The 15370-nt window shown below is 44.3% G+C and overlaps 1 protein-coding gene across 23 annotated transcripts in view; it reads right to left on the bottom strand.

Annotated features, from left to right (window-relative positions):
• Positions 1–630: 630 nt before the first annotated feature.
• Positions 631–15370, bottom strand: part of FNBP1 (formin binding protein 1) — a 71495-nt gene continuing 56755 nt past the window's right edge. For 12 of the 23 annotated variants that reach the window (XM_017745468.1, XM_017745484.1, XM_017745486.1 and 9 more), the window contains 6 exons: positions 12223–12332; positions 10412–10544; positions 9297–9418; positions 8792–8931; positions 8238–8396; positions 4622–5971 (listed from right to left, as the gene is read on the bottom strand). In XM_017745468.1, the coding sequence (XP_017600957.1) occupies positions 5937–5971; positions 8238–8396; positions 8792–8931; positions 9297–9418; positions 10412–10544; positions 12223–12332 (699 nt within the window). In that variant the 3' untranslated portion in view covers positions 4622–5936. Of the gene's footprint in view, positions 3727–4621; positions 8397–8791; positions 8932–9296; positions 9419–10411; positions 10545–12222; positions 12333–15370 lie in introns of those variants that run through there. The other 11 variants (XM_017745467.1, XM_017745476.1, XM_017745478.1 and 8 more) reach the window with 5 other exon arrangements.

Here is a 15370-nt window from a genome sequence, read left to right as displayed (position 1 = left end):
GCCCATGTTTCTTTCTCCTCACATGACCAAATTAAAAAAAAAAAAAACAAAAACAACAAACAAGCAACCCAACCACTTAATTCTCTCTTCAGCACCAGCTGGAAAGGTCAAGTTTTGATAAAATCAAATCTCAAAGTGACCTGATGGGACCTGGCTCTGTGGGACAGTCAGAGGAATAGGCAGAGCCAAATTATTGGCTGAAAATTCCAGTAGGAAGTAAAACCAAAGCCAACAGGTACCACAAGTGAACCTGTGTCATCACTTATCTGAAGAGAGAAGTAGGAACAGCACCACACTGGAATGGGCTGATCCACTTGTTCCATGTAAATTTTGCAGCTGAAAGCAAAAGCCCAACCCACCCATAGTCAGGAAGAATGAGGAGGAGTAAGAGAGCAGCTCTGGGGAGTTTTAGTCTGAATTTCTCTGTGGCTGAAGCAGCAGTCACAGCCAAATTCAAATTCCCACTCTCCACTGGACACATCTGTGGGAAGCAGCAGTGGGAGAGCGACGGCCGCACCTCAACAGCCCCAAGAGCCCCAGCAAAGAGGCACCAACTTTTCTGTTGGAAAAGAAAAGCAACAAACTCATTTTTCTTCGTCTGGCTGATCAAAAGGGTCCAGTGAAACTGTATTTCTGGAATTAAATGTTTATTTAAATATGCAGATGACTTTGTTTCATTGCTACAAGGTCAATATTCGCTTTCAAATGGAAGCACTTTATTTGGTTGAATTCTGTCTCCAGAAACGAATGGGCAACACCAGAACCTTTTACATTGGCAATGAAATCACAACACTGAGATGCCACCGAGATCTCGAGATCAGTGCTCAAACACACATACACACACATATACAAATAAAAAAGTGCTCGACATCATCATGTTAAAATAGAATTTGGCTTCTTTTAGGTCTTCTGACATTTCAGGCAGGAAAACAAAAAACCAGAGAACAATATGCATCAAACTAAATGAACTTCTGAAAAATACTCAGCATTAAACACAACTTTGAGTATCAGTAAATATGTTTCTTCTCTATTTACAGGTGTTAAGAAAGGGCATTAGAGACTTTTGCTGGGGATCATGAAATTTCATAGGATGTACAGTCCACGCTGCTGGGCAAGATTAGTAAATCCAAGCAGAGTTTTTATAAACCAGTCACATATTTAGTTCTTCAGCGTTTGCCAAAGGTAAATTTATCTACAAAAATTATTCATTACCCTGAATAACGGCAGCAGAATAAATGTGTGCAGACTGTGAGATATGACTGTCACTATTTCTTAAATAAGTTTTAAGATCCAGGCTTTTGGGAACTACTTACCAAGTTTATAAAAACTCCATACATGGTCTTTTAATAAAACTTCAGGAATCAATCAGTCAGCTAAAGCTAATGCTCCTTCTACAGCACAATTTAGCAACACAGACATTGCAATTGTTCCAATGTTCCACAGAGGCTGACAATAATATACTGTCCACCCAGATTAAATATAGAAAAGCAAACTTTGATCTAATTTTTACATAGATGGCACAACAATAGGTGAAAATGAATTTTTAGCTGCTGATTCAACAGTGCATTGGACACGAGAATAAAAATACTGCAGCTAAAAATATTTTAAGGATATTTTTGCACACCTGTTAATTGTTCAACCCTTTAGATCTGCTGGCAGGTGGAGGCCACAAAGCCACAGGTGCCAGCTGTGGGGATCCCATTCTGCTCTTGATCTGAACAGCTCAGTGACCACAGCAGCAGCAGCGGTAAGGCAGTGATTTAATGGATTCTGACCCTTCAGTGCTGCAGCAGAATAGCCCCAGCATTGGTGCTGCCCGTGCTCAGCACATCTGGGTTGGGTTTAAATCACAAACCTTCTGCTGGTTGATGCTGGCAACTCCTAAGCACCATCACACAACAGCTACAGGATGAACTGTAGCACCAAGGGACTTAAGAGTTGGCATCTTGAATGGAGAGAAAGGGACAGAGTTATGAACACAACACAACCCAGCTCAAAAATCACTTCATCCCCTGTGGGGACAGCCCAGACCATCCCCAACACGGAGAGTCTGAGATTCTGGGATGTGTTTTGATGTGCTGACCCTGCAGGATAGCCTGGCAGGCAGCAAAACAACACTCACCTGCCTGCAGACAAGCCCTGAGAGGTTTCCTTTTGGGGTCACTGCCCATAGTGGCTTCCATGTAAAATTTCTCAAACTGTGGGGATTGTACAGAATATGGTGGAGTTGGATTAGAGCCAGTAGATTCCCCCAAATGAGGTGTGGATCCATGAATAAATTTGACCCTCAGGAGCTATTTAGTGGCAACTGACTCTTGCAGGGCTCAAACATGTCCATGACTGTAAAACCCAAGCAATGGTAACAATTCAGGGGAAACCAAGGTAGAATATATAAGTTTGTAGAAGTTTAGAGAGGAAATTGACCCTCTGTTAGGCAGTTGAGGTCCAGATCATGTGATATTTGGAGATACTGTAGCTCTCTCACAACTGTATGACATGATAAATTGCAGAATCACTTATCCTACTTCTGCTTCAAACCAAACCATGTGAGAACAGGGTGGTCACAATTCCTGTCTGGCTGCTGGGTCCAAGTCCAGTCCACGACAAGATGGGAGAAGGAAAAGCGCGGGTTTTTTTTTCTTTCCTCTTTTATTTATCTAAAAAAACTCCGTTATTCCAACATGAACTGATGAGAACGCACAGGAGGTCATGCAAAAAGAGAAGGCAGGTCTGAAATGCTGAAAAACAAACCAACCAAAAGAAAACTGCAAAGAGATTAAACCACGAGCCACAAAATAACGTGACCCTGAGGAAGGTGGGCGCAGGCAAGGCAACAGGGCGAGCATGCAGGCTGAAACGAGAGCCAAACGGGGCCTGTGAGCAGCAACAAGGGCTGCCAACCAAAATGCCACTGTCCGTGTCTGTGTGTGTCTGTGTGTGTGTGAGAACAGCAGGGACACAGGAGGGGGCAAAGAGAACAAGCAGGAAAACAAATACATACGTGAGCTTGAAGGGTTTCAGGAAACAGCAGGGTCAGAGGGATTTAATACTTGGAATGAGCATCAGCCTGGATTTGAAAAAAGAGAAATAAAGGCTGACAAGTATTAGTGACCTTTTGGGGAAGGAAGAACGTTGAATAATGCATGTGGATCAGATTTAATATTGACAAATTGAGAGCCCAGTCCAGCTGGTGTAACACTGTTCCCAGGGGAGGTTTTCCACCTCCTTTCCACGCTCTCTGTGAGAGGGCCTGCAGGTTCAGCACTAAAGGCACCGTGTGAAACGCTGATGGACCAGTGTGTACATTCAGATGGACTGAGGGACAAGGGAACAGAAGACAGACCAGCACATGCTTGGGACTCTCTGGCTACCCCTTGCATCCAAGGGCAGCCAGCAGTTCTGTGACAGAAGTTGGGAGGGATTGGGTTGGGAGGAGTGTGTGTTATGTTTGACAGAGGGGCTGTGCCAGGCTGGCAGAAGAGTGGGAAAGGCTGATAAGGAAATCCGAGCCACAAGTAGCATGCCGTGGAAAAGAGCAAGCGTCTGAATGGTACTGGGATGGAATTTAGGTCTGAATTTTTCAAGTGGGAACTCCAGACAAGACTGGCAGTCTGGCTTTCCATGGGTGTGTTTTAACTGCCTGCAGGGTAAACAGACCATTTTGTTTCTCCTTCTGCGACAAGCTCGCCCCGAGGTTCTTGCACCAGCACAAACACCTTTAGGAATCTAAAACATAAGAAAGACAAAAAGAAAGAGACTGGATTAGAAAGAGGCTGGGGAAAATGGGGTCCCTTAAGAGCAGCTCTGCCTGCAGGAGGTTAAAGGAAATAGGGCAATGAAGCATCTACTGGGTTACAGGGCTTGAGGAAGGCTCCTGACTCAGACAGCAACCCTTCACCCTCAGCCCTTCCCTCCAGCCTGGGATGAGCATCACTGGGATTCTGCTCTGCTCTGGGAGCAGGACCCTGCCAGCACCTGCTTCGTGCCACTGAGGAAACAAACAGCTTTTTCATTTTCTGTCTGCAAAGCAGCACCACATCTGTTCAAGTTGACAGCTCCAGAGACCATCAATGACACTGAACAACAACAGGAAATTAAATCAAAGAGTTTGCAGAGGAATCCAGAGCTTTCCTTTCCACCACAGGCTGCAGAGGCCTTTCTTTCTCAAGGGAAGCCAGGAATATGCAGGTCAGTGAACCAGCCTAAGCCTCCAAATGCCTCCTCTGTCCATCCTGTTCCCACAGACTGGTGGCTGAGGACAAGTTTTTCCTTTGGCCAAGTGAAGCTACAATCCAGGAGCGTGATTTGGCCCAAACTGCTGTATCCAAGGGAATACAGGATGAGTCCAAACTTCCCTTGCATTTGAGAGACCAGGGGAACCCTCTCACCTCCTTTGCATTCACTTCCATCAAATCCTTCCATATGACAGCACAAAGAAGTTTTCAAAGAGCCACAATAAAATATTTTTCTTGAGAAGAACTGCATTTGTGCTTAGTGTGGGAAGCAGCTCTGGGCCATTTGCTGTCCCTTAGGAAAGTTAAATGTCACTATTTTTTGCCACTAATTATTGCCATCTACTAGTAACTGCCATTAAAAAAACCCAAAAACCAAAACCTCACAGGAATGAGAAAATATAATGTTTATTAGAAGAAGACACCGTGGTACATCAAGCTATAAAGAGATTCCTGACAGATGATGATTCTTAAAAAAAAAAAAGAATAGAAACAAGACAACCACACTGGCCAGACTGAACAAACCTTAACACACAACAGCAGTTCCTATGCAAGTCCAGGTGCAGGCAGCTGAGTAACCAAAAACACTTATCAACATCAGAGGGACCGAGTAGTTACCAAAACATCTGGGTTAAACAGAAGAACAGCCTATAAAACCATTTATATTTATACACATGTAAAAGGATAAAAACAATTCAAATTCAAGTAACTTTAGTCTTTAAGTTATGTTATATACAATTTTTTTATACTGGGAGAACTAAGGGCATGTATTTAACAAAAGGATTTTAAAAAGCCACAGTCCAGTTTATAATTACCAATTCCTAAATAATTTGGCAAGCATTAAATAATCAGATATATCCTAGATAAAAAGTGCATCAGCGTGGTTAACTTTTACCTATTTTTTTATATAAGTCAAGGCTCTGCATGATGGTTACAGCAAACAGCAGAGCTGCAGCACTGGGAATCCCAGAGCTGTCCATAAGGAATTACTGATATCATCAGAGGTGAGGGGGAACAGACCCACAGCGGCAAAGGAGCCAAAATGCTCATCAGCCCACAGCTCCAAAATAGTTTTTATCAAAAAGTTTAACTTCCCAAACCAGCCCCTATTCCTGCATGTCACCCAAACAAACATCCAGGCTTTCTGCTGGAAGGGAACGTGGCATTTCTGTTGGGTGCAGTGCAGGGTTTGTACAGAGCTGGTCACTCCATGCAGGACTTTTTGTGTGTCACACGATTTCACAACATCCCTCAGTGAAAGACAGTTTTGTTCCCAAGCAGATGATGAGGTACCATAGTCAGTAACACAGGGTGGTCAGTCTTGAGCTGAAAGGCCCAACTAATTCCTGTGTTTGAGAGTTCTCAGCACCAGACACCTGACAGGTACAGAAAAGCCCCGCAAGATGCTACACCCAGGTGTGCACAGAACAGTTTCCTGCACGAATCCCAACGGGAGCAGAGCCTGCAGCTCTCATTCCTATTCAGAAGGACAACAATGCTGTTTGCACTAAATGGACACAGTCGGGGCAGCACCTTCCTCGGCAGTGACATTTCAGAGCCGACCTGGTACCTAACAAAGTCTTTCAGTGATGGAGATATGACATGTGCATTCATCTCTTCTAAAGAAAACCTTCTCAAATAGAGCTCTTAAAACAACCGTAGCAGCAAACCAGGAGAATAAAGGGTGGACAGGCCTATGCAAACCTACTCAGAGATTTTCTGAAGTGGTTTGTGCACATCTGGAAAAAAAAAAAAAAAGGCAAAACAAGATAGACATTACTGTTCTTTTTGTGACAGGGTTTGCCAACACCCTCTGAGCAGAGGCACCCCTGTAAATGTCACCAGGAGCCCTCACACAGGGACTCACAGGGCACAGACCCAGCTTGGCTCCTCTAAGACTGAGATCAGGAGGGCACCTGCAGCACATGACTTACCTGTCCTGCTCAGCTCAGTCCTGCAGCAGAGCCCTGACAGCACAGGCTCCAGCTGAGTGAAAAAGCAGCTTTTCACAGAGCACTGAGCAGTGGCACTGAGCTGCCCCTGGCTCATGGCACACACACAGCCTGGCCGGGCAGGTAAGGCTGAGCCAGGACTGACTCTGCTGGCTGGGACAGTCCCAGGGGCTGCTGTAAGCTCTGCCTTCTGCCAGCTGCTCAACCTTCTTTCCAAAGAGAGGAAAGGATTACTAAAGTTTGCAAATGCTTTAGTATTTACAGCATTATCTTCAGGAATGACATCCCTTCCATTTCAAGGACTGAAGCAAGTCACTTCTACCAATATGCTGAAAGTCAATTTGCAGCTTGCAACTAAGTTCACCTTTTAAACACAGTAGCATTTTCTCCAAATCTTTATGCTGCATTCTATGAAAGGTTCTCTTTTAGCTTTTCTCTTAAACCAGAGACTTGAGAAATAAAAGAAGTAAACATTATAGTTCCTATACATTAGATATTCACAGATATATTTGATTTTGTTCCTGAAATCCAGCAAAATTAATGGAAAAACTTAAAATGACCTGAAAAACCTCCACTGTGGCTACAGAAATGGCTGCAGCTGTATCAGCCTTCACCCCCAGCACAGTATGCATTTTCACTCTGATGGAAGGTGTCCCTGCCCATGGCAGAGGGCTGGAATGAGATGGTCCCTTGCAACCCAAACCAGTCTGTGATTCCATGATTTCCAACCCTTCAGCCTTGTTCTGGATATAAAGCAGAATGGATGATCCATGTTCCTCTTTCAAAGGTTAATAAAAACCAACAGAGGGGGGCTGAACTTTTTGCACTCTTTTGCATCTCAACTGACCATGTATTTGCCAACAGGAACATAAAACTAATTGATTGTGGCAAAACAAAACAAGGCCCAGATTTTCACCTGCAGCAGACAAGGCACTGCACTGATTAACACCAAATCCAACACTGAACTGCTCAAGTTTCAGTGCTGGCTTACAGACACAGTCCTACTCCTCTCTTCCTGCTGCCCATAAACACCAAGGAAAATGGTTCAGTTTGCTTTTGACTTGGATGAGGCCGCTCATTTAACACCAAGAACTCTCAGGTCTAGGAAACACAACAACAATCTGAAGGATTAAGTGACTGAATAAACACAAAATAATTAACAATGGAGTTCTAATACGTCCTGATTTGAAACAGGGCTTAAAATCTTTTGATTTTTCATGCTGCATCCCATTACCAGGTGTTCAGCACTGGCATTTACTCCAGCCAGGTCTGCCCTGCAGCACTGCTTCCTTACACAACACATCCTATCAGGGAGGAATTAAAAGCAACAAACAGCAACTTATGGAGTCCAAACTCTGAATGTCTCCATTGATCTCGTGTGAGCAAAAGATTAAACCATTAGTTCTGGTCATCTGAAACAGCAAATACATCTGAAATGTAGCAAGGTGGGAAAGAACAGAGGAGCTTTCTTAATGTTTTACCCATTTATCAAGGACCACAGAGTGCTGTGAGGAGGGGTTTTGGTAAGATCTCTCCTTCCCGTTCCACACACACTAAACTAAATTACCACTGGTTTTCAATCCAAAAGGTCCCCACACAACAGGCTCTGAAAAGCTCCCACACAGACACAAACCAGCAGTCTAAATATTCCCTATGTAAAGTTCCACCGAGTGACTTTGGGAAAAACAGTGACTTGTGGATGTGTCTGAGATGCCACCTGGGTACCTGAGGAGAGCCTGTATGATCCCAAAGGGCTTTGTGCTTCCTGCACTAAGTTGGGTGTACAGTGGCAGTTGAGCAAACACTGTCCAGGAAAGGCTGCATTTCCCCTCTGCTTTCACAGTCCCCCACACTACCCTTCTCTGAGCAAGAAAAGCACATTTTGCAGTACAACAAGCCATAATTAGTCCACGTATGAAATAATGCACTTGATGGCATTGTACAGACTCTTAAAAGGCTCTATCTGCAACACAGAGCAGCTTCAGGGTTGGATCATCTCTGTGAAAGCAAGTAAAACAATAATAATAACAACATTAAATATAGGTCATAGCACCTTTGGCATTTTTGTCCAAATAGACTTCAACATAGGACGTGGGGACATAGCCCTCCTCATCTTCATTCCTTCGGATTCGCGTCCACCCGTCACCTTTGTCTTCTTCTATTACATAGAGCATCTCTCCTTCTGCTACAGAGATTGTTCCTTCATTCTGACCTGAAACACACAGCAACAGGGACTTGAGGCTGTGCTGCACAGCAGGAACCACAGATCCGGTGCAGGGAGCTCAGGGCACACTCAGACCATGGGTGGACACAGCTTTTGGTGCATCACTGGCAGCAAGAAGAGGGGCTTGTGATTCTGGAGTCAGCGGTGAGTACATAAAGAACCAGATAAATGTGACCCTGACAGCAGAGTTTTGGGTCTTTCTCTTGCAGAGTTCCTGTGCAACAGGAGACAAATCCCTGTCTTGGTGCCTTTCTACAGAATCACACCAGAGCACCACTTGCCCTTTGGCTATTTAAGGTTAAATGAAGGTTTCCCACTTGCCCTTGGCATATGAACTTTAATAAAACCCAGTCAGTGAAATGAGGGTGAAGTTTGAGTGATACCTTCAAATGTATAGAGCGCTTTACATGTTCCTATGGTGGGTAGTGGTTCTTCATCATCAAACTCATCATCAAAGTCTGTTGCAGGTACTTTCATCTCAGTCTCCTGGCTTTGCTCTTCTGTGTAACTGCCATCGGGGCTGCTCAAGAGAGGAAAAACACAGCAACTATAGCGACCAACCTCAGCAGCAGAGAGGAAGAACCACTTGGTCACCAGGCTTGAGGCAAGGGGAGCAACTCCAGCTGGAGCAGCACAGTGATTCCAGAGCTTGCTCGGAACTGGCTGTGACTCCAGATGGGTGAGAACCCTCATTTTTACCATTAAGAGCTGTAAAAACTCACTGGCTCACTCACCTTCACAGCAGTGAGCGAGGGGGCTGCCACAGTTCAGAAACATTTTCTGAAACGCAGCTCTTGGAGTTGGGATATGGCAAGACCAGGCTGCAGAGCCCTGGTGTGTGCCTGCAGTGGCTCTGGTGGCAGTCCCAGCCCCGTACAGATACTGTACCTCTCACGGTCCTGGGCACAGCTGTTCACTCCTGATGGGTTCTGGGCCTCGTAGACCCCACTCTGGCGCCGGGACTGCTCGGTCCGGGCCGGCAGCCGCCCCTCCACCTCTGCCAGCCAGCCCTGCCAGACAGACACACAGACAGACAGAGTTCACCCTGCTGGGACACTCCTGACAGCCAGCCTACAGAACAGACTGGTTTGTAAACATGTTCACATTTTCCTTTGAGTGGCGATGACCAATTGTTCAAATTCTGGACTGTCTTGCTGAAAACCATGCTTACCGAAAATGTAACTATTTTTTGCCAACTGGGTGCTGAAAACACCCTGACAGAGAAGCAGTAAACAGCCAGCAGAAGATGATGCCACGCTAGTCACAGTCAAGTAAAAAGATGTGTGGCTGCTTAGAGTAGTCTCAGTAACACCAGAAACTCAGCAACTGCTGAATGCACGAGAACAAAAGCTGGGGAGAGCGAAAGAGCCACTGATTTCAAATGGGTAGGAAAGCAATGGATAGTAAAACCACATCTGAAATTAATGGGCTGTATCTGTTTATGTTCAAAGCATAATGTAGAAAGTGAAGTCTTTTCTCAGCTGTCTAATCCATCTCATGTAATTATAATGGGCTTTATATATTCCAAACACTCCCCTTCTGTTCTGGAGATTTTATATCACTAAGCAGCTTTCTGTTCATGGCAGACTATTCCTTAAAACATATTTCATCTGATGGCTTCTGTCTTGCTGTTAGTCTCTAAATGGTGCTTTGCATTTATGTCACACTGATTTTCCACAGACGTCTGTAACATGATGCTTCAATTTATTCAATTAATTAAATAAGCATCTGAAGCCCTCTGGGCAGTCCAGCGAGCACTACATTTTCTCTTCACCTCCACTTAGCACAATTTGTTTCCTGTGGCAAATGTAACGGTGGGCTGGCAGCCACAGGCGAAGGTGCACGTTGATGTTACACAAATCAGCTCAAAGACCCCAATTAATGCAAGTGCTCATGTAGCCCTTGCCCACACACACCAAAGTGCATCAATACAAAACAGGAAGGCCCTGCTCAGACCTGAGCGTTTGCTGAGCTGCTTTTTACTGAAGTGTCTCTTCTCATACCTCGAATTTCTGAACTTCTAATCGCAGCTTTTCAATGTTCTGCCCAAGCTCTGCCAATCTGTGGTCCACACTCGCTGCATCTCCCATCTGGGGGTTCTTGATGTACACATCTTTCATCTTTGTTAAGGCATCTCTGAGGGGTAAAACAAAAATAAAACTCATTTAGTGCAGTTGGGGGTAAATGCCTTTAATAAATTGTCTCTTCTTCACTCTGAGGTTCAACCTAAGCTTTTACAAAAGGAACTGAGAACACCCAGATGGGGCTTTTGCCCTGTATAGAACCAACCATTAAAAAGAACAGTAAAATTATTTGCCAGAAGAGAATTTACACTGCCAGAGGTGAAAAACAGCGAGTTACCTACAATGTGAGAAGATATTTGATATTGATTTTTAGCCTGACATGGTTTTTTATGTAGTACAACAGTATCAACTTGCTGCCCTGGGGAAAACAATAATAATAAATCTCACAACCATTGCAATCTACGACAGCTTCAACTTCCTAGACTAATATCTTCCCAGTTTTTGGGGCATAGACAAACAGTTGAATCATTATTGTCCATCATGGTCTGAAACTGGGACAAAGATGTATCAATAACAGAAATGGAGTGCAAACCAGAAATTCTCACCCTGCCTGTTGCAGCTTGTCTTTAGCAACCCAAATAATCGGTAAGATATTTATTTGTTTCACACTGCTTAAAACGAAGCTGGGTCCAGATGGTTTGTGTTTGTCACAGCACAGGGACAGACAGACTCGAGGCTACAAACTGTGACCCTGTGTCCAGCTGAGTCCCAGGGCAGCTTCACTCGGCTGCTGATGGACATTTCAGAGCTGAAAGATGGAATTATGGGCTGGTTTTAGGCACAACTGCTCAGATTTTCTCTAGGCATTAGCTGGTGGGAGAGAGGTTAATGTGAGTCCCACGACTCAAGTTAACACTCTTTATATTTTAGAGTTTCCCACCAAACTCTTGACAATTGCAATCCTGTGCCTTTGCCTTGTGTGTATGGAAACTGGGAAAAAGTGTGGGTGGCAAGGAAGTGGGACTGCTCTGTCCTGAAGCCTTAAGGGACAATGTTGCAAACATATGAGTCACAATTATTACTGTTTGTTTAACTCTTAGTTAACTGCTGGTGCTATTTTCTCCATCATAAACTATCTTTATTTAAACTTCACTCTGCTGTGATTCCATATCTGATTTTAATGTTGGATTACCTCAGAATCGATAAAGAACAGAAAGAAAAACCCAAGTTACCAGAGAGGAAAAAAACAAAGCAATGAGAAATCATATAACCACATGTAATTTTTCTTCCTTATTCATGATATAAAATATAAAGGAGAAATTTTGGGTTAGTAGGCAAAATAAATAGGTTCTTGAAAGCAAGCTGACACAAAATGTAGGCACATGTGTACAAATGCAAAGCAGTATTTAGGGATAGACCAGTCTTGAAATCCTTCAGGGCAGAAAAGTTCTGTGTCTCACAAACAAAACACGCTGAATCTCTAATGCAACTGCAGAATGTGAACAAACACAAAGCACAAATACAGGCTGCCAGAATCAATTAAAAGTGTGTATCTAAAGTAGCCTTATTCTCAACCAGAATGATAAATGCAGCCTTGCAGAAAAAGCATTCACAAAAGCACAGGAGTCATTATCTTCCTGCTTCCAGGAAATCTAAGCTACGGACCAGAGAGACTTTGGATGATGCCATCATCTCATAACAGCCTCTGCTGTTGGGATCTACCCACGTCCACCACACACAGGGGCTCTGCTCAGTGCAATTTCACTTTTCATTGGAGAGGTTTGACTCACCTTTGATCCATCTCTTTCTGAATGTCCCTGTTTAGTTCATCGACCTTTTGCTGAAGCTTCTTTCTTCTTTGCTCAGGTGGGAGATTGCTGAAGTCTTCTGGGCCTGCTCCCTGCACAGAATGGAATGGAGGGTGGTGGGGGGACAAGGAAAAAAATTAATAATCAGAGTCTGAAAAAATCCTTTGGGACTGCATTTTGAAAAGGGCTCACAAAAACCTGTGCAAAATCACAGTGGTCTGAAGCATTGTTATCATTTGTGCTGTGTTATCAGTCCCTGAATGGTGAGGAATCTGCATGTCCTTGAAATGATCCCAGGACCACATCCTGCTTCCCTAACAGTGGCTTAATGGAAGATCAGCTGGAGAATTCCAGAATTCAACAGCAAAGCTGAGAAATTATTTTTATCTATTATCACCAGATTTTATCTAACAGAGTTCCCTTCTCATGGAAAGCTGATCCTTCCTGCTTTTCTTCACTCTGGTACAAACAGCATTCCCATAAAAGCAGCTCCTGGCTTTTATTCCAGTGTCACAGTTGCACTTCTTCTGTGCACTGCTGACTGAGTGCTGGTCCAACACAGTTAATTTATGTCAGGGCTCTGCTGAACACACCAAGTTAACAGAAGCATTCCCCACTGGATTCTGCAATTTAAAAAACATGCTGCTTACTTTCCAGGGTCCGCATTCCACGCCAAAGTCTCTCAGTTTTTCCTCTCTCACTTGTACTCACATAAAAACCAGAAGGTATATCACAGCCATAGAATCAGTTTGAAATCATAACCAAAGGAAAAAAATGTGAAGACCACAGTGGTTACCTTTGTGTGATTCTGCTTGAAAACCCCTTTTCTGCCTTCTGCTATGTCTCCTCTTCATTGCCTCAATTTGATATAGCAGATAGATGACACGTAAAATACATCCACACTCTTTTCCTCACAGTAACACCCATTTTTGTCTTGCCAGAAGGCAATGGGGGCAGATTGGGTGGGCTATACTGAACACACATCAATACTGAGTAGTTGCACCATAAGGGAGTGAGGTTCTTGTGCATAAGCTTGAATTTGGGCAGGTTTTGCTTGTTTTGGTTTCTGCTCATTCCCTGTCCCATTTCTAAAGGGGAATATGGGAGAAGGAAGGGTAGAAACACAAAGCTGAGTAACCAAATTCAGTGGTCCATCAGCTTACTGGGAGCTTGTGAGCAGGACTGGGCCATCAGTCAAATTTCTCTCTGAGGAAAGTGGTTTAGAAGAGACACTGCCACAAAAACTGCTCATTAGACCCTTGGCTCTGTACTGAATGTGCCAGGACACTGTGACTTCCTCCTGCAGCTGCAGAACAAGCTGTTCAAAACCAAAGTGTGGGCGTGTCGGAAGGCTGGAGGACAACCACGCACAGGTCACCTCCTCCTCTGGACTGGCCATTCCAAAGTCACAGAGCAGGCCTGATGAAACTGCTGCTGTATTGATTGTCAGTCAAAGATGGCATGTGCTTCTAGTGAAGCCTTGATCATCTGTGCAAAATTCACTTAAAATGCCATTTGTGAGACAATGAGAAAGCAAATTTAAGACAAATAACTGAGAAAGTTATGCTGATTCTGAAACTTTACCCACACGGAGTCCTAACAGTGCTTACAGGACTTGTTGTGCCTGGTAGAGGAGAGATCTATTTTAATTTATTCATTAATGTTTAGATTTTGCTTGACAGCAACTCCCACATCACAACAGACATGAGAGTGATTCAATCTATTTTATGGATAATCTACACTAGAGCCACACACATCTTTTTAAGGCGAAGCATCTGGAGGCAGCTTTGTAAACAAACAAGCAGTTACAGGAAAGTCTAGAGAACATATTCTGACAAATCCTCCTCACTTCTGAGCAGAAGAGACAGGCTTGAAAATATCCCCAGCTGAGGATATGAATGAAACAGATAGAGTGAAATTCAGAAAAGCATCTTTTTGGTATTTTGTTTTTGATTCTTCAGCTTCATTCAAGAGTTCTAAGTTGGACTAAATCCAGCAGCTTTGTTCACAATGCTTCAGACCAAAGCACAAGTCTTGCATAGAGCTGCACACCCAAGGCTGGGAGGTGACCTCGCTCCGACTTTAGTCCGTGCTCAGGCATTTCCTATCAGAAGCTGAAGCCCCTGTTCCAAAAAGGAGAGTCAAGTAGCAGTTTTTGCACATGCTGGGCACATTTCATGCTCTCAAGCACAAATACACCTGGGCTACCTCCCCAGTCGTGGACACTGCCGACGTTTTTAGAAATGCTGCAGCAGTGAGGTGGGGGGGAAAGCTGTGCTACTTCTGATGTGCTGCTCACAAGGTCTCCTTGCAGAAGGATATTGAGATTTAGGATTCAAATTGTCCCAAGATGAAGGATTGTGGAAACAGAGGCTGTGTTAGGACCAGTTTCTGGGCTGAAGCTACATGGGAGGAGAGCATGAGCTTTTTCAGCCCTGGTTTTGGCTCTTGCATAGCGAGGATCCAGAAGGAGATTACAAAAAGCTGCTTTTCACCACCTGAGGTGAAAATGGGTCTCAGCCCTCCCTGCACATCTTTCCAATTTCTGCAATTCCTGGGGAAAGACCACATCGTTTTGGGAGGATTTGTTCCTGCGTAAAAAGGTTTAACTCAGCTACACAGCACCCCAGCACTATGGCCAAGAAAATGAGTGGAAATCCAGTATAAATGCATTGGACTCCCAGGACAGTGGCTTGCAAACAGCCAAAAGAAGGTTTGCAAGTATTCCAGACACTTCCATCATTCCTCAGACCTACCACCAGGTCTTCAGTGAGAAACAACCTTGCTAAAGGAGCCCAAGAAAGTCACTGTGCTGCCAGAGCAGCAGCAGGACGTGAAAACTGCCAGAGCTACTCCAAGCAGCTCTGGTGGCCCACGTGTTTCCCCTGGATGAGCTGCCATGAGCAGAAGAGGCCCACAATGATGTGTCCAAGAACAAGATATGTGTACAATCACAGAATGGTTTGTGTTGGAAGGGATCTTAAAGCTCATCTTGTTCCACCCCCTGCCATGGGCAGGGACACCTTCCACTACCCCAGGTTGCTCCAAGCCCCCTCCAACCTGGCCTTGGACGCTGCCAGAGATGGGATTTGAATCCAAACACCACCTTGAAACCTGGCAGTGTTCCTGC

The sequence above is a fragment of the Corvus brachyrhynchos genome, unplaced genomic scaffold, assembly GCF_000691975.1.
Source record: "Corvus brachyrhynchos isolate BGI_N302 unplaced genomic scaffold, ASM69197v1 scaffold59, whole genome shotgun sequence".
Taxonomy (NCBI): domain Eukaryota; kingdom Metazoa; phylum Chordata; class Aves; order Passeriformes; family Corvidae; genus Corvus; species Corvus brachyrhynchos.
The sequence above is the reverse complement of the archived record's forward strand: the minus strand, read 5'-3'. Positions and strand labels throughout refer to the sequence as shown.